Source organism: Cibotium barometz, chromosome 1, assembly GCF_041138505.1.
Source record: "Cibotium barometz isolate CiBa-2024 chromosome 1, ASM4113850v1, whole genome shotgun sequence".
NCBI lineage: Eukaryota > Viridiplantae > Streptophyta > Polypodiopsida > Cyatheales > Cibotiaceae > Cibotium > Cibotium barometz.
In genome coordinates this window covers 39582221-39605627 of record NC_141046.1, presented here as the reverse complement: position 1 = coordinate 39605627, position 23407 = coordinate 39582221, and the positions used below count along the sequence as shown (strand labels likewise).

At 41.6% G+C, this 23407-nt stretch overlaps 1 protein-coding gene across 2 annotated transcripts; it reads left to right on the top strand.

The window, feature by feature from the left end:
- The first annotated feature begins 8722 nt into the window (after positions 1-8722).
- On the top strand, positions 8723-20834 carry LOC147641986 (COP9 signalosome complex subunit 8-like). Of its 2 annotated transcripts, XM_086801685.1 has the most exons (5): positions 8724-9027; positions 9659-9738; positions 10831-11012; positions 19841-19948; positions 20514-20834. In XM_086801685.1, exons 1-5 carry the CDS (start codon positions 8890-8892, stop codon positions 20651-20653), a joined length of 648 nt encoding a protein of 215 aa, XP_086657811.1. In that variant the 5' UTR covers positions 8724-8889; the 3' UTR covers positions 20654-20834. The 2 variants fall into 2 exon arrangements, with proteins under 2 accessions (XP_086657821.1, XP_086657811.1); XM_086801695.1 differs by lacking the exon at positions 19841-19948 and having other exon boundaries at positions 8723-9027.
- Positions 20835-23407: the final 2573 nt, after the last annotated feature.

Here is a 23407-nt window from a genome sequence, read left to right as displayed (position 1 = left end):
CTATTGAGCCCTTAGAGATGGCTTATGAGGATATCCAATCAGGTGACTGTGATGATGTGGTTGAAGAAGATTGTGGCCTGCATGATGCAGATTGTGTGAAGAAGTTTCAAGACTTGGATACTGAAGAGGAATGGTTTGAGAAGACTTATGGCTTTATGCTAGGAGATGATCATCTTGTCCATGAAGATGTTTTTGATGGGATGTCTGTGCATATGGATCATCTTGAGAAGATGGTCTGGATGGACAGATCTCTGAGGATAATAAGGATGTTGCTATAGATGTTGCTAAGTCCTTAGATGTGGGTAGTGTGGAGATTCAGTCAGCTAGATATGGAGATGTGATTAAAGAAGTCTGTAATCTGTATGATGTAGAGTGTTTGAAGAAAACCCTAGGAGTGGATGCTATGAAGAGTGAGTAGAATGATGATGTTTATGTAACTGCTGCAGTACAAGGAAAGGATTGCTGTAATATGAAGGCTCGTGACTCTATACTGGGAGATAATCATTTTGTTCATGTGGTTGTTTTGGGTGTTATACACCTAGAGATGGTCTGGATGGAAGGTTTTGTGATAGTGAGGTGTTTGGGCAAGAGAATGTTTTTTCTGATGGTGGCGAGGATGCTTTTGTGAAAGAGGGGAATATTTTATAGGTGCAGGCTATAAATGGACAAGCTGAAGTCATTTGTCCAAAAAAGCTTTGGGATTTAAAGCTTATATGGGATTGGTGGAGAAGAGGGGCTGTGTAAAGGGGGCTAACACAATGTATGTTTGGAATGTACAACCCTTTGATAGGGAAAAAGCATTGTGGTTGTTTGCAAGTTGTTTGGAGGTGTTTGATCTAGATGGATGTGCTGCACAACTACATGATGAAGATATGTTTCCAAGAGTTCTATGGGCTTTAGGATCTGTAAGGTATGAAAGCTTAATGGGAGTACACAAAGATGAGAAGAATTATGAGTTGGATGAAGAACTCATATTTGAGAAGAATGGAGAGGTAGGAGGAGGCTGGACAATAAGTATGCTTGGATTGAGCAACCATTTGATAGAGGCAAGAATTAGAGGTAGTTTAGAGACTGCGTGCATGTATATGATCCAGAAGGGAGGAAAACTTCTGTTGGATGGCCATGGAGGGAGATGTTCTATCCATTTGATCCACATGGGTGGATGAGTTTAGTTGGAGGGTTTTAGAGGTTGTTGTTTTACCCTTTTGATCCAATGGATGTTGGATGGTGGTGGTGTTATTTTTATTAGAGTTTTATGAAGGTTTTTTTGAAAGCAAATGAAGTTGGAGTAAAGAAGAGATGTGAAACACTTGAAACACTTAGAAGTGTTTCAATATGAGGGTTTGGGCAATATGTGAGGAGAATTTTTGTGATGCTTGTCTGAGGGATCATAGCCCTAGCAAAAGTCTATGGTAGGTGTGAATTTAAGAAGAAATAGCTATAGGTAGTCCTTGAATCTTTATACTATGAGGTTTGATGGACGATGAATGGATGTATGTGGAGAGTGATGAGAATGAGATATGGTTGATGAGGCACATGGTAATGATACATGTTCATATGCATCTAGTACCCATACATGGTAAACTTATCCACTTTGCATTAGGGGAAGGGAGCGTTAGTAGAGGAGAGCCCAAAAAGAGTATGAGTTGAGAGTGGTATTTTTTTAGTTAGTTCCTAATTGGGAATGCATGCTTCTCTAAAAGAAAGGGAGAAAAAAGAGAGAGGAAGATTGGGGGGAACAAGGGTGTGCCTGCAGCACCAACATGAACGGAGAAGCAATTATGTAGGTTGTATGAGCAATGAAGAGAAACCCTTTAGAAGATGCGTGAGCACAAATTGTAGAAGAGCAGTACAGTGTAAGTGGGTTTGGTTTGGCCAAAGCAGAGGGCATGACAAGAGACAGGAGATCAACTCTAGGATGTGGTTGCCCTAGAATCTCTGTATAGGCATCTCTGTTAGAGACATGGTTCAACTCAATTCTTGTTCAACTGTGATTGCTACTTGAAGAAGTTTGTGTGTTTGAAGAAGGCTGCAGATGGTGGCAGCAATTTCAGTAAAGATTGAAGATACGAAGATGAGGATGCATACTTGAAGACTTGATGCTGGGCTTTACCTTTGTGAAGGTTTCCTCAACTTATTTGTGTTTCTTCTCTTTTGTTTAAACCCTCTATGTCTCAGGGTTGTAGAGACAAGTCTGATTCATCTATATACAGAAGTGTTTGGGCTTGAGTCTCATCTAGTTCGACGAGTTCATATGCTATAATGTTATATGTGTTTTGTTTTGATGATTGAGTTTGTGGAGATGGAGCATTTGTGAGTCTTAGTCTAAAGTCTGGGAGGTTATTATTTGAGTCAAAGCTGACTTAATTAGTATCAGCTCTAGAGTAGTCAATTGAATCAGTTTGAGTTTGTTGAATCAGTTTGAGGTTGTTGAGGTGTCCAACTGAGTCAGCAAAAGATCAGAGGACATCTTTTGGGTTGTTAGGTGCCTTGGATTCGATGATTTGGGAGCCCCAAGTTCTGCCATCTATGCATCTTGCCCTTGTGCGGTGTCTGGTGGTGTTATAGAGGCCATCACCTAGAACCCTCACAATGTGATGATGGAGTAGTTCACACATAATGTGTTGAGATATCGAGCTCAACTAGTGCTATGGGAGGACATTGATGACCCGCCTGGATCATAGTTTCCGCATCTACACCATTGGCATGGTTGGTGAGATTAGGGGTGATATGCGGCTAGTGGGATGACAGGCAGTGTGACAGCCATTTTGGATTACTAGAGACTGGCATAGTTATAGCGCTAGCTCATTTAGTCAGGTTCACATTATGGACCGACCCTTGTATGTTGTAGTAGTTGAGTACTAACCCATATAGTGTGTACTCTTATCTTTATGTTATGTTGGTTGAGTAGAGAAGAAGAAGATAGAAGAAAATTCAACTATCCATCTCTCTCTCTTGTGTCTTGCTCTCTCTTGTGTGTGTGTTTACTTGCTAGGGTTTGAAGCTCTCCCTCTCCCCTACATTCTCTTTATGGTATCAAAGCCTAGTTTGTGTGAGAGCTAAGGAGGCAAGTAAGAGGCAAGAACAAGAAAGGAAGGAAGCAATACTACACGAGTAAGAGCACCATCATCTCTTTCCCCTTCTTGGTTTAAGTACAACACCCCCTTAGTAGCTCTAGGAGCTACACATCTTTGATTGAGGAGCTAGCTTCACGGGAGCAAAGCTACAGGGTAGGCATAATGTCTTATTGGATTAAAAAAAATTCAGCCCGATTCGCGTTTTGGGTGTGTTACGGGCCCCGTTTCTGCAGGGTATTTTCGGTAGTTTTTTGGAAGTTCTGGTAAAGAATTGTTTCGCTCGAAATATGGTTATTGCACTGCAGCAGTGCATTTTGGAAGTGCAGGCAAGGTTTGCACATGTATTTTTGTTACTGGGTGTATGTACATGTCCTTTGGTCACATTTGGTGACACATAGGCTGAGCTAAAGTACCGCTATTGCAGCAATTACAAGAGATACTGCTATATTACAGGTTGCATACAGAAGCTGTCTATTTGCAGGTTATTTGATTGCTGTAGGAAAACATATCTGACAGAATTAATCAGATTGTTAGTGAGAAACTGGATAAGAATAACTTCCATGCCTAGAAGTTCAGAATGACCAATTTCCTAATGGGTAAAGAATTTTGGGATTATGTAGAAGGAGACAATGAGGACCCTCCAGAGGAGAATGCCACTCGTGGATATAAAGGCATTCAAGGATTGGAATGAGGATGTAAGAAAATCATATACTGGCTTTCCCACTTGCTTTGAGTAGGAAATTGGAAATAAGAAATGGTAAGGTGCCATGAATGAGGAGATGGCAACATTGGATGCAAATGCAACATGGGAGTTAGTGCCTTTGCCTAAGGAAAAGAAGGCAATTCGATGTAAGTGGGTGTATAAAGTCAAGTACAATGCTGATGGTGGTTGAGTGAGCAGGTACAAGGCAAGATTGGTTGCTAAGGGCTATGCACAGACTTATGGCATAGACTATGAGGAGACATTCAGCCCGGTTGCAAGAATGGCAACCATGAGAGCTGTCATTTGCTATGGCTGCAAAAAAGGGTTGGTCTTTACATCAAATGGATGTAAAGAATGCTTTACTGTATGGTGATTTGCAACTAAGAAGAAGTGTACATGATGCAGCCACACCAGGTTATGAGAGTGATGCTCATCTAGATTTTGTGTGCAGGTTACGCAAAGCCTTGTATGGCTTGAAGCAGGCACCTAGAGCATGGTCAAACAAGATTGGGGAGTATCTTGTTACCATTGGATTTCAGATATCCAATGTAGATTTTTCACTATATGTGAAAAAGACAGATATAGGGATCATGCTATTAGTCATTTATGTGGATGACTTGATTATCACTGGTGATAGTGATGTAGACATATATAATGTCAGGATGCTTTTTAAGCAGAAGTTTGAGATGAAGGATTTGAGTGAGCTGCGGTATTTCTTGGGCATAGAGGTGGTGAGATCACCTCATGGCATTTTGCTATTACAGAGGTAGTATGGCTTGGACATGTGTCCAAGTATGGTATGATAGGCTATACGCCTATTTCAGTGCCATTGGATCAAAACACAAAGCTTTCTGCAGATACAAGTGAGCTTTTGGAGGACCCCACTGCATACAGACGCATAGTAGATAGTTTGATCTACATGACCATTACAAGGCCAGACTTGAGCTATGCCGTTGGACTTGTGAGTCAGTTTATGCAGGCCCCTAGGAAGCCACACTTGGATGCGGCTAGAGAGATCCTTAGGTACATAAAGTCCACAGTTGATTATGGACTTTTCTATGAGGCTGGCACAGAGATACAATTGCATGGGTACACAAATGCTGATTAGGCTGGTAGTATTGTAGACAAGACATTTACCAGTGGTTTTATGTTCTCATTTGGGAGTGCTGCTATGAGTTGGAGCAGTAAGAAGCAGCCAAAAGTTGCCTGGTCAAGTACAGAGGTAGAGTACAAGGGTGCTGGTATGGCAGCTTGTGAGGTAGCTTGGTCTCAAAAGCTACTTGGTGACATGGGAGAGCCCGTGGATAGGGCAGTTGTCATATATTGTGACAATATGAGCAGTATTGGCCAATAACCCAGTATATCATGCTAGAATGAAGCACATTGAGGTGCATTATCACTTTGTGAGGGAGAAGGTTCTAGGAGGAGATGTAGATCTGGTATATGTCAGCACAGAGGATCAGGTGGTTGACATCTTCATGAAGACATTGGGCACAGAGAAGCTCCACAGGTTTAGGAGCTTACTTGGAGTGCAGTGTGTGGAGTTGAACTCGAGAGGGAGTGTTGAGATATCGAGCTCAACTAGTGCTACGGGAGGACATTGATGACCCGCCTAGATCATAGCTTCCGCATCTACACCATTGGCATGGTTGGTGAGATTAGGGGTGATATGCGGCTAGTGGGATGACAGGCTGTGTGACAGCCATTTTGGATTACTAGAGACTGGCATAGCTATAGCACCAGCTCATTTAGTTGGGTTCACATTATGGACCGACCCTTGTATTTTGTAGTAGTTGAGTACTAACCCATATAGTGTGTACTCTTATCTTTATGTTATGTTGATTGAGTAGAGAAGAAGAAGATAGAAGATGTGTGTGTTTGCTTGCTAGGCTTTGAAGCTCTCCCTCTCCCCCACATTCTCTTTATAATGACCACTTTGACATGTATGAGAAATTGAGGGATGCACTTTTAAAGAGGCTTCGAACACGGTTAAAACCTCACGACAGCTTAACAGACATCATGAGGGAGATAAAACAAGAAGATTACTGGCTGAAGCCAACAAACCCTCCAAAGGGCTAATGGGTAAATGGTTCATAAAGGGGCTTAATTTGAAGCTCCAATAGTCACTCTCCAATAGCACCAAGAGAGTCGAGAAGAATATTTATAAAAAAAACAAAGTCCAAAAAGAAGAAAGCAATAAGCGAGGATCAATCTAACAGAGAGTTAGAGGACACAAGTACACACGACTCGGAAGAGGAGTTGGACTCAGAATTCTTAGCGAAGAAGGGTAAGAAGGGTATGGTGAGTGCAAAGAGTAAGGCACTACTACGCGAGATGAGAGACCTTAAAGTAGATGTGACCAAGTTTACTAAGAAGAGCACTAGAAGTTTTAATGGGTCTAGATTCCGGGAGGGAGTGTGCTGAGAACAATGCAGGCAGAAAGGGCACCTCAAGGGAGGATGCATCTTTGCATCAACATGTCATATTTATCTAACATGAAATCACTCAACATAAAATTGTAGATACAATGGACAAAACAGAGCCCCTTTAGGTGAATCAGGTGGTAGCTGGAAAGGATAATCCACTCCAAAGTTAATACCATGGCAAAGATTAAGGAAGAGGAAGGTATAACCCTTTGGAGAGGGATGTTTGCTATTACTGGTGCACGACATCAAAAAAACAACATCGTGTAGCATCAACTAGAATTACAAGGTCAGTGGGGAGACTCTAGAGAATCCAATCAACCATATGTAAACATGGTTACAAGTGGAAGAAGAAAAGTTGGAGGTAATGGCAGTGACAAGCTCACAAAAGGTGGAATTGTTAGCTCTAAAAAAGTTAACAAAGAAGAAAAGTAAAGCAATCTCATGGGAAGACTAGGCAGGAGTGAGGATTGTTGCCACGAGGAAAAGTACCACATGAAAAGTCGATAAGATAAATGCTATGCTAGCAGATACATAGGAAAGACCATGACAGCCAAGGTTAACTGACTGAGTCAGTCAAGAGGAGCTAAGGAGAGACCCAAAGTGAGGATAAAGGAAAGGCCAAAGTAGCCGAAGATAAGCTGGCCAAGTTATTCGATGGACATGGAGGATGTACATGATATCTCAAAATTCCAAGAGCAACATCAGTGAGAAAGAACGAAGACACCCCAAAAGCTCGGAAGTTGTTGCACAAAGATGCAATCAAGGTGTAGGAAAAATAGAACAACGTAGTGTCACAGTAGATAAGGACAATGAGATAATACTGACAAGGTCGAAGTAGAGTATGATATTTGGAATGAATTAAAGAACATGAAGCTGAGCATAACATTGAGCCACTTAGTTCCCAACTATTAGAAGCAGCTCTTGGCTAGGTTACTAGGGGGTCAATCTAGTGAAGAGGAATCTACAACAAGAAAAAGCAATAGTAGAATGTCAAAAAACAAAAGTAGAAAAAGTCATGAAGGTAGATAACATGGTCCCACTGGTGACAGTCACGATTCAAGGACATAATATGGACGGAGGATCAAGTAAATATCATATCAGAACAAAGAAATAGAGAGCTAGGTTTGATAAACTAGAACAAGCAATGCCATTCAACACAAGAATGGCTTATCAAAGAACATTAAAAACCATCGATATAATCAAGAATAAAGATGGTGGTAGGGTGCAAATTTCTTGTCTCATCCATTGTATGTGTTACAGATGGAGTGATGATGCAATGCTTTTAGGCAAACCATGGCTACGACATGATAAGATTAAACAAGAAGATAAAGATTTTAGTCCGAAGGGACACGTAGACGGTTGCAACCATCACATGTAGAGGGACTGAATTTAATGGATGGAGTAGATGACAAAGAAAGAATCCTAAGGGAAAACCCTCATTACTATTCATGGTGGATGTGGGAAAAATAGCAGGTCAATACACTACACTTGCAGCATGACACAAGAAGTTTGAAGAGGACGGTCAAGAGACTCCTCAAAACAGTCAAAAGGACGAAAAAAGTCAAAAGAAGAAGATTGGGACCGATAACTACATGGAGGAACTATCAAAAACATAATAGCCATAGATAAATTGAAAAGTGGTTGGAAAATGAAAACTCAAAGAGAAATTGAGTAGTAAGCTTGTTAAAGTGCAAGAAGATGTGCTTGTAGAGGTAAATCTACCCATTAGCCATGGATGAAAGGACATGACTCATCGACATGGCTTGATTATATTGGAGGAATCTGTAAGATAATTTGGAAGATAATTTGCCAGATGATTTGGAAGATGAAGAACAGCCGACAAAACTAGCTAAGAAGAGCAAGATGTAGGGCAGCCACCAGGACAGTTAGTGGCAAAAGCCTTACATCTCCATATGAAGGCATAACAAATGCAAAAGCTTGACATCTCTAGCCCACGACAATTAGTGGCAAAAGCCTTACATCTCCAATTGAAGGCATAATAAATGTAAACACATCAGAGGGAGATATTGTCTCAGAGTTGAAAAGGTGGGAAAGGAGTACTCTATCTTCACAGTAGAGAGCCAAACTTGCCAAAAACAAATGAGATGTTTTATGCTATGCATCATTGTAAAAACGATTAATTCTCTACACTTTTAACACGAAAATGATTTTCCAAATCAGGAAGGGCACATTCCTATATCACATGTGTAGAAGAAGCATTGATGTAGTTAATACAATTTAGTTATTCAAGGACTAATGTTGGTTAACATGTTGCGTAGGCTTCTTCTATATTCAATAATGAAAGCATTCACCTTGTTTTTCATAATCAAAATTCTAATTGGTACACTTCTAATAGCATTCTTGTTTTTGTGTTGATACGTAATTAAATTTTTTAAATATCTTTCCATAAAGTTGTTTATGTTTCTCCATAATAACACTACTAAGAATGAGTTATTAATGTTTTTTCATAATAACGCCATCAACATGTTAATGTCCTAATATGAATTGATTGACAAAAGACTTGCTCGACTAGGCTTCATCTTCCTAGTACCACGTGCACATAGTGCACGCTCCATAGCTGCCTAAGCATTCTATTCTAGTATATTAAAGCACACAATCTTCAGGAGTAGAAATTCAAAACACTATTGTTTGTCAGAAATAGCAGAGAGAGGAGCCCACGACCATGGCTGTGACTGTGGATGGTGAATCCATGGCAGATCAACAGCAAGATGTTGATAAGAAGCTCAGCTCAGCGCTGGACGCCGTCAATTCTGGTCGTTTCGGGGACATCGGAAGCCTCTGCGAAACCCTCGAACTGGAGGTAGGTTTTTTGTACAGTTTCTGTTTTCATCTTCTTATCAATTTTCCATGGTTAAAGTGATGGAGATGATGGAGTTAGGCTAGGTCGTATCTTCGCTGCTAAGTCAGGGTTTCTAAGCAGGTCCATAATTTGCTGCTTGAAGTCATGGAGATGATGAAGTCAGGGTTTCCATATTTTTGTTGCTTGAAGTCATGGAGATGATGAACTGAGGGTTTCCATATTTTTGCCGCTTGAAGTCATGAGTTAGGATTTCTAATCAGGTTCATATTCTGCTGCTTGAAGTCATGGAGATTATGAAGCTAGGGTTTCTAATCAGGTCATACATTTGCTGCTTGAAGTCGTGGAGATGATGAAGCTGGGGTTTTTTAAAAGGTCGTACTTTTACTGCTTTACCAGATCATAAAGTTAGGATGTTGCATCAGGTCCATTTGAAGTCATGGAGATGATGAAGTTAGGGTTTCTAAACAGGTCATATATTTTCTGCTTGAAGTCATGGAGATAAGATAGTCAGGGTTTCTAATCTGGTCATGTTTTGCTGCTTGAAGTCATTCTTATCAGGTCTTTTATTTTTGCTGCTTGAAATCATGGAGATGATGAAGTGAGGGTTTCTAATTAGTTGCATATTTTGCAGCTTGCTGCCAAGGGATTGGAAAAGCCAGCTGATTGGCCTTATGCTATCCATTTGCTTGGACATATCTACGTTTCTGATTTGTAAGTTTAAGTAAACAAAGTATTTTTTTTGCTCCTCTAATTTGTAGGGTTTAAGTTTTTCTCAAGGTTAGTTGTTTTCAGGGTTAAAGACATAAAGTACGCCTTGCTTGGTCATGGGTTTAAGGTAGGGTGTTATGGGATTTAGGGCTTACGTGCGTCTTGCTTTGTAAGTTAAGATGGGATTAGGGATATTAATCAAACTTTAAGTATATGATTAGGGCTTTGTGTCCAGAATCCAGGGTGGGTTAAGTTCAAGTTTGGTTAGAGTAAGGGTTTAAGGAATGACGGGGATAGGGCTGGAGTATCAAGTTTAAGTTACGGGTCAGGGATAAAGGTCTAGGTATTATATGTAATTTAGGGTTCAAGTTCTTTTTTGTTTGGTTAGAGTAAAGGGTCTATGTATGATGGGGTTTGAGTCTGTAGTTTTATGTATAAGTTATGGTTAGGGCTTAAGTATTAGAGTATTGTGGGAAGTTATGGCTAGGGCTTAAGTATTAGAGTATTGTGGGATTTAGGGTTAAAACTTAAAGTTCAAGTACCTCTTGCTTGGCTAGAGGAAAGGTATAATATATGATGGGGTTAGGTTGAAGTATAATATGGTCAAGGCTTAAGGTTTTTTAAGGTTGAGTGATTCTTGTTTGGTTAGAGTATGGGCTTAAGGTAGAGTTGGTGTGGGTTTGTAGTTCTCAGTCAAACTTTAGGGTTAGGTTCAGGGTATTGGGGTTTAAGTTAAGTTACTTCTTGTTTGGTTAGAGTAAGGTTTAAGGTATGATGGGGTTAGGGTTTGTAGTTCAAAGTTTAAGTTCATAGTGGGGGTTTGTAGTTCTTAATTTTACTATAGGGTTAGGTTTAGTGTATTAGGGTTTGAGTTTAGGTACTTCTTGTTTGGTTAGCGTAAGGTTTAAGGTACGAGGGGGTTAGGGTTTGTAGTCCGAAGTTTAAGTTTAGCGTTAGGGAGTAAGGCTTAGGGTATTATGTGATAGTAAGGATTCATTGTAAGGTGGGGTTGGCTTTTGTTTTTCCAAGTCAAAGTATGTTAAAAGGTATGATTGTGTTAGGGTAGTGATCTTTTCTTTTGTATAATCAACACAGGAACAGTGCAAGGTTTTTGTGGAAGCGTATACCTACAACCGTCAAACAAAGCCACTCTGAAGTAGTTGCTGCATGGAAGATCGGGCAATGCTTGTGGACCTATGACTATGCTGGTGTTCACGATGCACTCCAAAGCTACACTTGGAGCCCAGCCGTCCAACAAGTTGTGACTGCCATTGGAGGTTAGTTATCAACAAATCATAGTGTAGGACAATAGGAAAAGTGCAACTTAGAGATGGCACTATTGCCTATTTAGAAACGTAAAAAAATGCCATAGGTCAAAAACATCTCAAACACGTATCTCAGCAAAAGCCGTGGTAACATTCTTAAAAACATGGCTGAGATGATGCTCGGAAATTAGCTTGGTAAGGCTCCAAAAGTAAAGAAGGATTTAGAATTGAATGCATTAGATAGCTTGGCATAAGCAGTTATTGTTTGATGATTATGAATTGATGTAGTTCTGCTCCAGTAGCTGATGTGGAAGTGTGCTAGCCACCGTCTATTCATGGAGTTGATGGTGGGACAAGGTGAGACTATGGAGGAGCAGGTGTGCGCAAGGCGGGGTAGCCAATGAAGGGAGCACAAAAGATATGGCCGGTGGAGTGGAAGGGTTGCACGGGGTGGAAGGCTAGCGGGGCTGGCAGTCAAAGGAGAGCAGCCTGGAGAGAAGAGTCGCTGGCGAGGCAGACAGAAAAACAAGGTGTGCTGGGATGTCAATGGAGATGCAGGACATGTGGCGTGGGACCTGAAGTCTGCACGTGTAGCGAGGACAGGGCAACGAGCAAAGCGTCTGCTTCTGATGGGTGGAGCCAAGTGATGGAAATTGCATGACGGATGGGCTCTTTGGAGGGGGGCTGCAGATTTAGGTGGCTCAGCTGAGATCGATAGGCAGCACAGACAAGGCGAGTACACTACCACTGTGCTAAGGAAGCAACAGGTGCAGGCATCCAGTTGAAGAATGAGCGCCACGAGTTGCAGGAGGAAAAGAGCTGGTGTGAGCAGACCTACGTGGAGAAAATTAGCATAAACTCTAACTGGGCTGGTGACCTTGCTTTGATACCATGTAGGTAGTCAGGGCATCCCAATAGACTTAACAGCTATGGGGGATGGAAAATGTCCATGGTGGTCAATGGATGAGAGAAAAGAGAGTTGTAACAAAGCTGAAGGAGAGAGAATGATTGCAGGTACAATGTATGATTTGATTGACATGTAGAACTTACAAAGTACAATGCTTTTTGAAGGCGAGAGAGTAGCCTTATCTTTTGACACATACATAGGACACATGTCACACACAAACCCAATGACATATGGCAACTTATCTTATCCAGATTTAAGGGGTTGTTCACATTTTAGCCGGTGTTCACACACACACACACACAACAATAAGATTACTCACACACATAACCCTTTTAGGGGTTGTTCACACACAGATACAAGTGGGTACACAGGGGAACACAAACATGATGGATACACACGTGAAGTTCTGAATACCCAACAATGCGCATTAAGTGTTGGAGAGGAATCGTCGCGCTCTCTGCAGCCCAACATTGGATCCCAATAGCCAGGATGCTCCAACGGAGACAAAGCATGACTTCAGAGGCTAAGTAGTGCAAGAAAGGCTTTGGTTTGGTCAGGAGTTGATGATATGAAACATGATGGAAATAATGTTTTGGAAATGGGTCTATCGGGCTAAGAAATGAGGCTCTTCAAATGAGCTAGGGATATTCATTTGTGCGAAGTGCAACTATTTTTGAGTTCTCCATGAGCGAAAAGATTCTTGCTCATGGGTGTTGTGTTCCAGACACTGTCACAATTTGCGACTTTATCCTCTTCATTAACCATTAAACTCCATTTACGTACAAAGGCTTTATCAAAGGACGTGATGTTTCGTGAAAACAGATGTGCTCACCAAGAGTCACACCCTTTGATAAAGAGAGACACACACGAGGCAATAGATCAACTTTTCTTGAATGGACACATGACTATTGTAAGAGGCACATTTCTTTATGAAGAGTTGTACCTTATTGATGGACACACTCCATTGGAAAAGACTTAACTATGGATTTATGAATCACATCTCTTCCAAGAGATTCAATTGCAACTCTTCAAGCTGTTTTTAAGAACCTTGGGCATTAATGCAACTCATGCTTTGCTTTTGCCGTTTGTTAGTTAGAAAGATTTAGGAGTAGTCTTCATAATGGCACCACTGTATACTGGATTTTAACATGCATCTTGTAGTTGGATGCCATATAGACAAGTGCAAGGACTCTAGGCCAGACACTGCATTTTATGAGCCCTTGTCGAAGGACGAGTTGCTAGTGGATTACGAGGGTAGTTGAGTTGTGTTGTGCAAGTCCCACAGAGTTCTGTCGTGCTAGCCTTGCATAGTATTTTAATCCACTTGCAAGATGTAATGATGTATTTGCTGTCCAAGTCCTTGTAATGATTGTTTCCTATAGCCAAAAGTTGTGGAAACTCCTTGGGAGGCTGTTTCCCCGTTTCTTGATATCAGTTGAGAATTTTCCCACATTTTTCCCTTGGTAAGTTTTGATTTTTCCCTATTTTCCCTTGTTATCTCTATTAGACTACGAACTGTTCCAAGTTTCTCCTCTATTTCTCTCAACTTTTTTCATCATTTCCATCATTTCTAATTACATTTGCTATATAATGTCAAAGACATGCCATTTTCTAGCCGTTTTCGTTTCCTAGTTCAAGCCATTTTTGTTGTGGAAACATCATCTATTTCCATTGCATACAACTGCACAGTTCATTGGGCATCTCACAACTCAGTCAAGTCTATCAAGCGTTGCCTAGGTTGAGTGTCACAAACCTTTGATCTCGTAGGACATGTGGTGCGAATGAATCATATGGGTGGAGCCCATACGGAGTCCAATTACATAACAAGATGTCATGGGCATGCATATGGATCATGTGAGTGGTGACCGTATAAATTCTAAGGGCATGGCGGGATATTTTGGATTATGGGTGGTGCCTGTATGGACATCAAGTTCGGTACAAGCAGCTGTACTATGAAGACTAGGCGATATGCATGGTGGACATTGGGTCTTGTACACCCAGTGTATTGAGAAGATTAGGCGATATCCAAGCTACCTTTATGGATTCTGGCCATGTACGCAATGTATTGAGATGGTAGGCGGTATGCATGGTGTACAAGAGAGTAGATGGGTGATTCTCCAAGTTTACATGTGTCACAAACGGGCACGTGTATACGGAACCAATTCACTACCAAAACAACATACATATATCAACCATTCCTGTCATATACATGATTACCATCATTGTGTCGGGAACGAAGAGGTCATCTACAAAACGTCTCACGTTCCAAAGTTTGTGAAGAAAGACTGGACAAGTATTAGCAGAAATAAGGTGTTTCATAAAATCAAACTCATAAGTAAAAAGATAAAAATTAGCAAGAAAGACGGCACAATTGGTACCCATGGGAATACCAATTGCTTTCTTAAATAAAGAGTCGCCTAAGGATATATAAAGGCTATCTAGGAGAAAATCTAACCAAGGAGTGGTTGATAAGATTGTTGGCACCATGGGTGGTCAGAAGACGACCCATCTTGTCACGACGAGCCTTCTAAAACGATTGATGCTGAGAATTGAATCGAGGTTGAGAGCCGCCAAGGGTTTCGGACCATCACAAACCAATGGATTAACATTGCCGGAGTTGGAAGATCTTGGGCGACCTTATGACGAAGACGACCCCCGAGGTTTAAAAGTGATGTTAGTTATGTGCTCGGCATAGCGAATTCCAAAGGTGAGGTGAGTTGGGCTATATCCAAGCGACCTTTATGGATTTTGGCCATGTACGCAATGTATTGAGATGGTAGGTGGTATGCATGGTGTACAAGAGAGTAGATGGGTGATTCTCCAAGTTTACATGTGTCACAAGCGGGCATGTGTATACGGAACCAATTCACTACCAAAACAACATACATATATCAACCATTCTTGTCATATACATGATTACCATCATTGTGTCGGGAACGAAGAGGTCATCTACAAAACGTCTCACGCTACAAAGTTTGTGAAGAAAGACTGGACAAGTATTAGCAGAAATAAGGTGTTTCATAAAATCAAACTCATAAGTAAAAAGATAAAAATTAGCAAGAAATCCAAGCTACCTTTATGGATTCTGGACATGTTTGCAATGTATTGAGATGGTAGGCGGTATGCATGGTGTACAAGAGAGTAGATGGGTGATTCTCCAAGTTTACATGTGTCACAAACGGGCACGTGTATACGGAATCAATTCACTACCAAAACAACATACATATATCAACCATTCCTGTCATATACATGATTACCATCATTGTGTCGGGAACGAAGAGGTCATCTACAAAACGTCTCACGTTACAAAGTTTGTGAAGAAAGACTGGACAAGTATTAGCAGAAATAAGGTGTTTCATAAAATCAAACTCATGAGTAAAAAGATAAAAATTAGCAAGAAAGACGGCACAATTGGTACCCATGGGAATACCAATTGCTTTCTTAAATAAAGAGTCGCCTAAGGATATATAAAGGCTATCTAGGAGAAAATCTAACCAAGTAGTGGTTGATAAGACTGTTGGCACCATGGGTGGTCAGAAGACGACCCATCTTGTCACGACGAGCCTTCTAAAACGATTGATGCTGAGAATTGAATCGAGGTTGAGAGCCGCCAAGGGTTTCGGACCATCACAAACCAATGGATTACCATTGCCGGAGCTGGAAGATCTTGGGCGACCTTGTGACGAAGACCCCCGAGGTTTAAAAGTGATGTTAGTTATGTGCTCGGCATAGCGAATTCCAAAGGTGAGGTGAGTTGGGTTATACTTTTGGATATCCACACAAAGCACGGGGTGAAGTCTCTTTGACAAAGCCATGTAATTTTGTCTTCAAGAGTTGGAAGAAATCTCTAGTGCCAAATTGGCGAACTAGGAGATGTATGCAGCCAATGAGCCAGTTTGGGTAAAATGGCGCAAACGAGTTCTTGCTTGGTCTTTGTGCCTTAGCCAGGATTCTTACTTTCCTAGTTCTCTTTTACAGAGCAGATTGAAACTTCAAATGAGAAGGTCGGTGAGTAGCTTAGTAGTTTTCATTCTAGATAAATAAGGTGATGTGTCCTATAGCAAGGGAATAGACTTATGGTTGATTTCAAGCCAATGCAGAAGTTGTGCACTAGTTTGAGCATGCCTCATAGGTTGGGTGAAAGGGGACCACTATGGGAGACAAGGGAAGGTTTTGAGCAAAAGGAACCAAAACCAATTAGATAATGACAAGGTCAATGGAGCTTCAAAAAGGTCAAAGGACAGCCTTGGACACCTCTTCCTAGCCAATGTGCTTGTCACATGAGTGACGCAGCGAAAAACTGAAACATATATTGAACGCTAATCACATGAGTGATGTAGCGAAAAACTGAAACATATATTGAACGCTAATCACATGAGAGATTAACGCTGATCAAAGCGTAGCAAGGCACAATAGAGAAGAGAATCTATTGTATATTGCAAAATGTTTACAATGATGAACTTGGATCTTTACTTAGATCTTGCTTATGCATACCTATCTACTGATGCATACAAAAGGTTACCGGCTGTCCTCCACTTAAGCATGCTCTAACGCGCATGAGGGCTACTCGGTCTTGCTGCATCATCACTTCTCTGGTGATCCACACGCCTTGTTGTTGTTCTTGGTCTTGGCTTGGGAACCTGTGTACGTGAATGCTCTTCAAGAATGACCCTTGGCTTGCCTTTATATAGCAAAGTGATAGCAAGTCGGGTTCAAGTTGGCTAGGACTTTTATGACTCCAAAAATCCATAAAATAGGTCATTTATTGTGTTCCTATTGTGCCCAACGTGTGTCCCAGCCATTGTCCATGTCTTGGACACCTTTGGGTGCCTATTGGGTTGCCAGAACTGCCCCGATTGGGCCATACTATGCCTCTTACTCTGCCTAGAAGCCATGTGCAAGTAGGAAGCATGTCCATGTGGCATTCACATGAGTGATGCAAATGGCATCCTTTCCTGCTAAACTTGGAGTACTAGGGTGAATCATGCTCCTTTGCTTCACTTTTGTTACGAACCATTTGTAGGATGTGCTAAATATCCATCGACTCGATCTCCAAGCTATTTGGCTCAATTATTGGATCATATGTAGCTTCATCCTCCTTACAAACTCAGAGAGACACTTTGGAAGCTCCTCAAAAAGTGATAGGCTCATCCTCCTCTTGGGATTCGGAGGTATCTACTTGGTGGCTTTGTGGTTCATGTTCGGGTTTGAGTGTGTGGCAACAAGAGCAATCCCCATTTTCCATCAAAAGCATCATTTTGATATGTTGACAGAGATACTTGATGTATGAAGCTAGTTGGAATAAGATGGGGCCAGTTTCTTGGGATATCATGGCTTCTCACCTAGACTTTACCTAATTATGCATGCAAACTAACTCTACATGCAAGACCTATGCACAGAACCCTAAGGCCATAGTCACAAGGGATGGGGGACGGTAACGGGGGACGGGGACGGGACGGGGGACGGCCATATGTAGGGAACGGGGACGGGGGTAGGAACGGCACTTAAAAATTACTTTGTCGGTACCACCCACTCGCCTATACGGGCAAAGCTTGCATGTCCATGGCTGTGCACCACCTCCATGAGGGGATGGGGTGTGATTGACCTCATCCCACCATGTCCATCCCGTCGTCCTTCTACGGGTAGTTGGAACTTGAAGAGCCACTGCCACGAGGAGGATGCCATGGATGATGGATGCCTCCTTGTCACTTGATAGCTTGAGAGAGAGAGAGAGAGAGAGAGAGAGAGAGAGAGAGAGAGTGAGGCTTGAGCCTTGAAAGTTGAGGGAGAACTTGAGTGTGAGGATGGGGGGTGTGTGTATGTGTGTGTGTGAAGCTTGAGAGAGAGTGTGTGTGAGGGAGAGTGTGTGTCTTGAGAGGCTACAGCTTGCTTGTGTGAGAGCTTGAAACTTGAGACCTTGGCCCTTGAGGCTTGCCGCTTGAGGGAGAGAGAGAGTGTGTGTGTGTGAAGCTAAAGCTTGAAGTGTGAGAGGGAGTGTGTGTGTGTGTCTTCTTATAGGGAGGGAGGCAAGAGAGAGGCCAAGGCCCAAAGCCTCAAAGGCTCAAGGCCTATGGGCCAAGGCTAAAGGCCCATGAAAAGCCCCTCCCAAACGGCCAAAAGAAAAGGACAAACAGCAACCTGCAGGCATTCCCATGCAGCCGTCCCCCACAACCGTCCCCTCTTGGATCCGTCCCCGGAACGCCGTCTCTTGTGAGGGACGCCCAGCTGGGGACGTCCGTCTGTCCCTGTCCCACAGTGTTCCCGGGACGGCGTCCCCCCGTTCCAAGGGTCCGTCCCCTCCGTCCCCTGTGACTATGCCTAAGGCACATGCACAAAGTCGATTGCGGATGCAAAAATGCAAATCTGAATTTGGTTGCCTTTACTCTTGAATGTCAAAATGTTTTCCATCAAAAGCATCACGGAGATACTCAATGTGTGAAGCTAGTCGGGCCAGTTTCTTGGGATGTCATGGCTCCTTACCTAGACCTTATCTAGTTATGCATGCAAAACTAATGCTACATGCAAGACCTGTGCATAGAACCCTAACGTACATGCACAAAATTGATCGCAGATGCAAAAATGCAAATCCTAATTTGGTTGCCCATGCAAACACACACACCCTGATTTTGTTGCATGCACAAACTCTACCTAGGATTCTCTGATAGCGATGCCATATGAGTGACACAGTGGAAGACTCAAACATAGGTTAACGCTAAGCACATGAGAGATTTTGTGCTTAACCAAAACTTAGCAAGACATAATAGAGATGGAGAGGGGTAGCCCTTATCTATTGTATATGCTAGATATGCAATGATAAACTTGGATCTTGACTTCTGGCCTTCTTATGCATACCTATCTATTGATGCGTACAAAAGGTTATCAGCTGTCCTCCACTTGTGCATACTCTGACGCACAGGAGGGCTGCTTGGTCTTGCTGCTTCACAGCATCTCTGGGGATCCAGATGCGTTAGGTTGGTGCTGCCGTTGGTCTTGGCTTGGGAACCTTTGTATCTGAATGCTCAACAATGACCCTTGACCTGTCTTTATATAGGGAAGTGATAGCAAGTCGGGTTCAGGTTGGCTAGGGCTTGGATCTTGACTTCTAGCCTACCTATCTATTGATGCATACAAAAGGTTATCAGCTGTCCTCCACTTGTGCATACTCTCACGCACAGGAGGGCTGCTCAGTCTTGCTGCTTCACAGCATCTCTGGTGATCCAGATGCCTTGGTTGTTGCTGCCATTGGTCTTGGCTTGGGAACCTTTGTATTTGAATGCTCAAGAATGACCCTTGACTTGTCTTTATATAGGGAAATGATAGCAAGTTGGGTTCAGGTTTGCTAGGGCTTTTATAACCCCAAAAAGTCAACAAAAAGGTCCTTTGTTCTGTTCTGATTGTGCCCAACTTGTGTTGCAATTATTTGGTCCACTCCCAGGGGCTACCAAAACTGTCCAAATAGGGCCATACTTTGCCCCGTACTTTGATAGAAGGCGGCTGCAAGTAGGAAGCATGTCCACGTGGCACTCACATGGGTGATGCACGTTATAGTGCTGTTAGTTTTAGAGCTACTCTTTTATCGCCTACACCGAGAGTTGATATAAGAGATGTCTCTTTTTCAATTTTACATTGGTATACTATCATTGGTGTTTGCTTTATTTTCTTCGCCCTCTACCATCATGAGAGCTTTCTTTTTGTTCAATTCCTCTACTTTTCTCTTGCACTTTGTCTATCCTCACCTCCTCGCAATGTTTCTAAGAACGTTACTATGACTGCATAATGCTAGTGCACAAGGGCCTGATAAATCAGGGCCAGTTTGCTTGGTTTTACTGAGGTGCCTCTATATTTTTATAGGCACGTGCTGAACAATTGGTTGTTATGCTCTTTACAGAACATTTGGAGTAATGTTTAATATGGTTTTGTTATGGGATTGCAGAGGATTATTTGAGGAAAATTATGAAGTTGCTATCTACAGCTTACTCAACTATCAGTGTCAGTGATGCTGCGAAATTTTTGGGGCTAACAGAGGGTGAGACTATCAAATGTAAGTTGTTCATTTCTATGAATTGCCTCGTACATGTCAACATACGAAAGGTGGGATGTTTATTGGGCTGCCTGGAAAGCCACACTACTTAAAGTTAGCCTGTTTTCTCTACATATATAGTTGGGATCTTTGAATGGTAACTACATGGAAACAGTGTAGAAAGTAAAGCATTGCTTATGGAACCAGATTGCAGAGTTCCCTAAAGAGGGGGAGCCAATTGTCCCATGGTTTAACGTGGGTCAGCCTGCATTCCTCATGGGGCTTGCCCTCGCCATTGACTTGTTTAGGAGGTAGCCTTTCGAGCTGCTCTATGTGGACGGTTCTCTAATTATGTACTGTTAGGTAGTAGAGCACTAGTCAGATTGGGCGAACAAGATAGTGATCTTGACTTTATTATAGATGTTGCAACTATGTGGGGAGGAACCAAAACATGTTTTAAGACTATACTAGCGAAATCTCTGCCATGTGGTTTTTTTGTCTCGATTGATTTGAGAATTATTTCATGCTCAAGGAAAGTGTATGCTGAAGGCAAGGCCCTGATTTTCTTCGGACTTTTTTTCTCCAGGCACTTCCCAAGAAGGATGGATGTTGGATCCTGCTTCAAACATGCTTACTGTTCAGCCTGCAATAACTGTGGCAGTCCAAAAGCTAGATTCTAGCAAGCTACAAAGCTTGACAGAGTATGTCTTTCATCTTGAACATTGAAAAATACTGCAGCACATTTAATGCAGAAACAAAATGAAAACGGGCCAAGATCCCCATTATTGTTAATATCGGCAGCTATCCAAGTTTTAAGGGCCATCAGACAGCGGACAGAGGTTTCCGTAGTATTTGGCATATGCTATGTTTTACCCAAGGCTTAATACAATTGATATGTGTTTTGCACCATCCCTCCAGATCCGACCTCTGGCCATTTTACACAGGTCCCATTTGTTGGCTTTTGGCCGTCTCTTGAGACTATCATAGTGGACTAACCAGATAGATGGATTAATGTTGTCAAGTATGCATGAGATCATGGGCAAAGTGGAAAAAGTAAGCGCGGATGAAGAAGTGTTGTGCGGTAGCTGGAGGTGGCCTTGATTTTCTCAGAAGTTTTGAGTAAAAGTCTTTGAGGAGGAGTTTGTTCTTGTTGTTCTAAGGAAGCTTCTGAAACCAAGTGACACTCGTCAAGTACTTGAGGAGTGTCGCTTGCTACAATGTGTTTCTGTAGTACCCAGTGTGTTTCAGTTTTGGATGCTTGTTTCTAAGTAAATGACCTCATATAGCTTTGGTTACCTTTTCCTTTGAGCATTCAATGAGTTCTGAATGTTTGTAGACAGTCTACTTACATTTTTAAAGTGATTATATATATGTTATGAAGGCAGTTAACTTAATTATTGAGGATGGATCTATTCAGTGGACCTTAGTGACCAGTGGAGAGCCTGGATTAGTAATAGCATGATCAGGAGAAACTTTATGAGAAGAGAAAAAGCAGTGAAGACTGGATGAGACACAATAGCATATACTTGTCTTCTCTGTAGAAATTGCAAAAAATGTCTTATATTCAAAACTAGAACTCTAATCGACATACTTGAAAAACAATGAAAGTCGTGAGAGTGTAAGGAATTGGAGCAGGTAGCAGGTTCAATCCGTACTCATTGCAATTGGCTCGGTGTAACATAAAAGTGCTCTATCTAGTTGGGGGTCCCAAACATGAGGTTGTGGGTTCAATTCCTAGAAATTGCAAAAAATACGTAGCAGGTACTCATTGCAATTAGCTTGGTGTAACATACAAGTCCTCTATCTAGTTTGGGGTCCCAAACATGAGGTTGTGGGTTCAATTCCTACTTGTTGATGGTGGACGTGCTTGATGTAACCTAAAAATCAGTGCTAAAAAAATGAAGGAAAGTGGAGTTGCAAATTATATAAATTAGTATCACTATCCTTGGTTTCCCAAAATTGTTTAACAACTAGGCAATATAAAATACAAGTTCATCATTGCAGGTAACCAATGGCAACATATGTTTGAATTTGAGTAGTATGCGTTGGGTTTCCTGTTTGGTCAAAAGAATGGACAATCAACACAATAGTGTTCCATGGATTTTCAAATGAGCTACACATTGGTCGCAATAAATTCACATTTCATCGTGCAATGAGTTACTCATGTCCTCTCATTGGACAAATGAGAATTCGATATACATAGGGTATAGATTGTACAATATGGGTAATGGGGTTGTAATTAGGGTTTACTGTTGGCTATTGAGAGAGTTATTAATAATCATAAAAGCAAGGTAATCAGTAGGGTTTGGGGCCTGTTTAGTAGCTTAAGGTCTTTGTTGAGTCAGCCAAGTGTTTGAATCTAGAGTGCCCCGGGATCATGGATTGCCGATCTTTGTAAGCAAATACCTTGTGTGGTATGGGATGTCTGCGATGGCGGTGGAACTTCAAGGCGGTTTATGGATAAAATGTTATCATACTGTCTGTAGTGCTTCACCTGTCTTAACACTCTCATGTTTTGGGGATGGCCCAAAGTAGTGTATCTATAGTTGGGTGGAGAGTCTTCTGATGGCTTCTTGCATGTGGTGCATGTGTTTGGTGCTCTCGACTCGTTCTCCTAACCTGAATTTTCTCATGAAGGAGAAGAGGGGGGAAGGTTCTCGATGATTTTTTGAACTCTTCCCATAGGACAAGACAAGAAAGGACACCTGCATTTTTTAACACGGGTAGCTACACAACGATTTAGGCAAAGATGACTCCTTATTCAACCACATGGCCACATTTGTTGGTTTTATTCATTTAGTTTTAAATTTAGAAAACGCAGTTACAGAGTAACTATACAACTATTTTGGCAAAGATGACTCCTTGTTCAACCACGTGGCAGCAGCAGTTAGTTGGCTTTTTATTTCAATTATCCATTTAATTTATTAAATTAAAAAAACACAACAGCAGCTAAAAACAGACGTTTCTCTTTTCTCCTTTGTGTTGTTATCAACTCACAAAGCTCTGCACTGTACTCAAATGCTCTATCATTGCCTACCACAGCCGGAGGCCTTGGCAGAAAAGTCTACCGCAGTAAGTCGTCAAGGTGAAACCACTCAAGTGAAAGTGGCCGCCTTTACTAAAATTTCATGTCATGTTTTTGTAGATAAAAATGAATGGGCACAAAAGAAGAAGATGTAGGACAACAAGATGGTTGTTTTGTCCTTATCAAATTTTCATATAGTAAGAGTTGTTGCGTATTAATATTGGGCTTTTTATGTAGGTCTGGCATTGAAACGTGTAGGGGAAACTTACTTACATTTGCAATAACAGGTTTCTATCATATTCTCTTGTTTTTTTTTTTTGGGTGGGTTTTTAAATGCATATGAAGATACTCATTTAATATATATATATATATATATATATATATATATCTATACAGGATTAACCACAACCCCACCTCCCTCCACTTGGGCAAAGGAGGTGGGACTATTTCAAAAT

Bases quoted from the DNA above. Each gene is read 5' to 3' on its own strand.
- LOC147641986 (XM_086801685.1), top strand. From the start codon at position 8,890: ATGGCTGTGACTGTGGATGGTGAATCCATGGCAGATCAACAGCAAGAT. The intron at 9,739-10,830 runs GTAAGTTTAAGT...TAATCAACACAG, and splicing joins CATATCTACGTTTCTGATTT to GAACAGTGCAAGGTTTTTGT. The intron at 11,013-19,840 runs GTTAGTTATCAA...ATGGGATTGCAG, and splicing joins AGTTGTGACTGCCATTGGAG to AGGATTATTTGAGGAAAATT.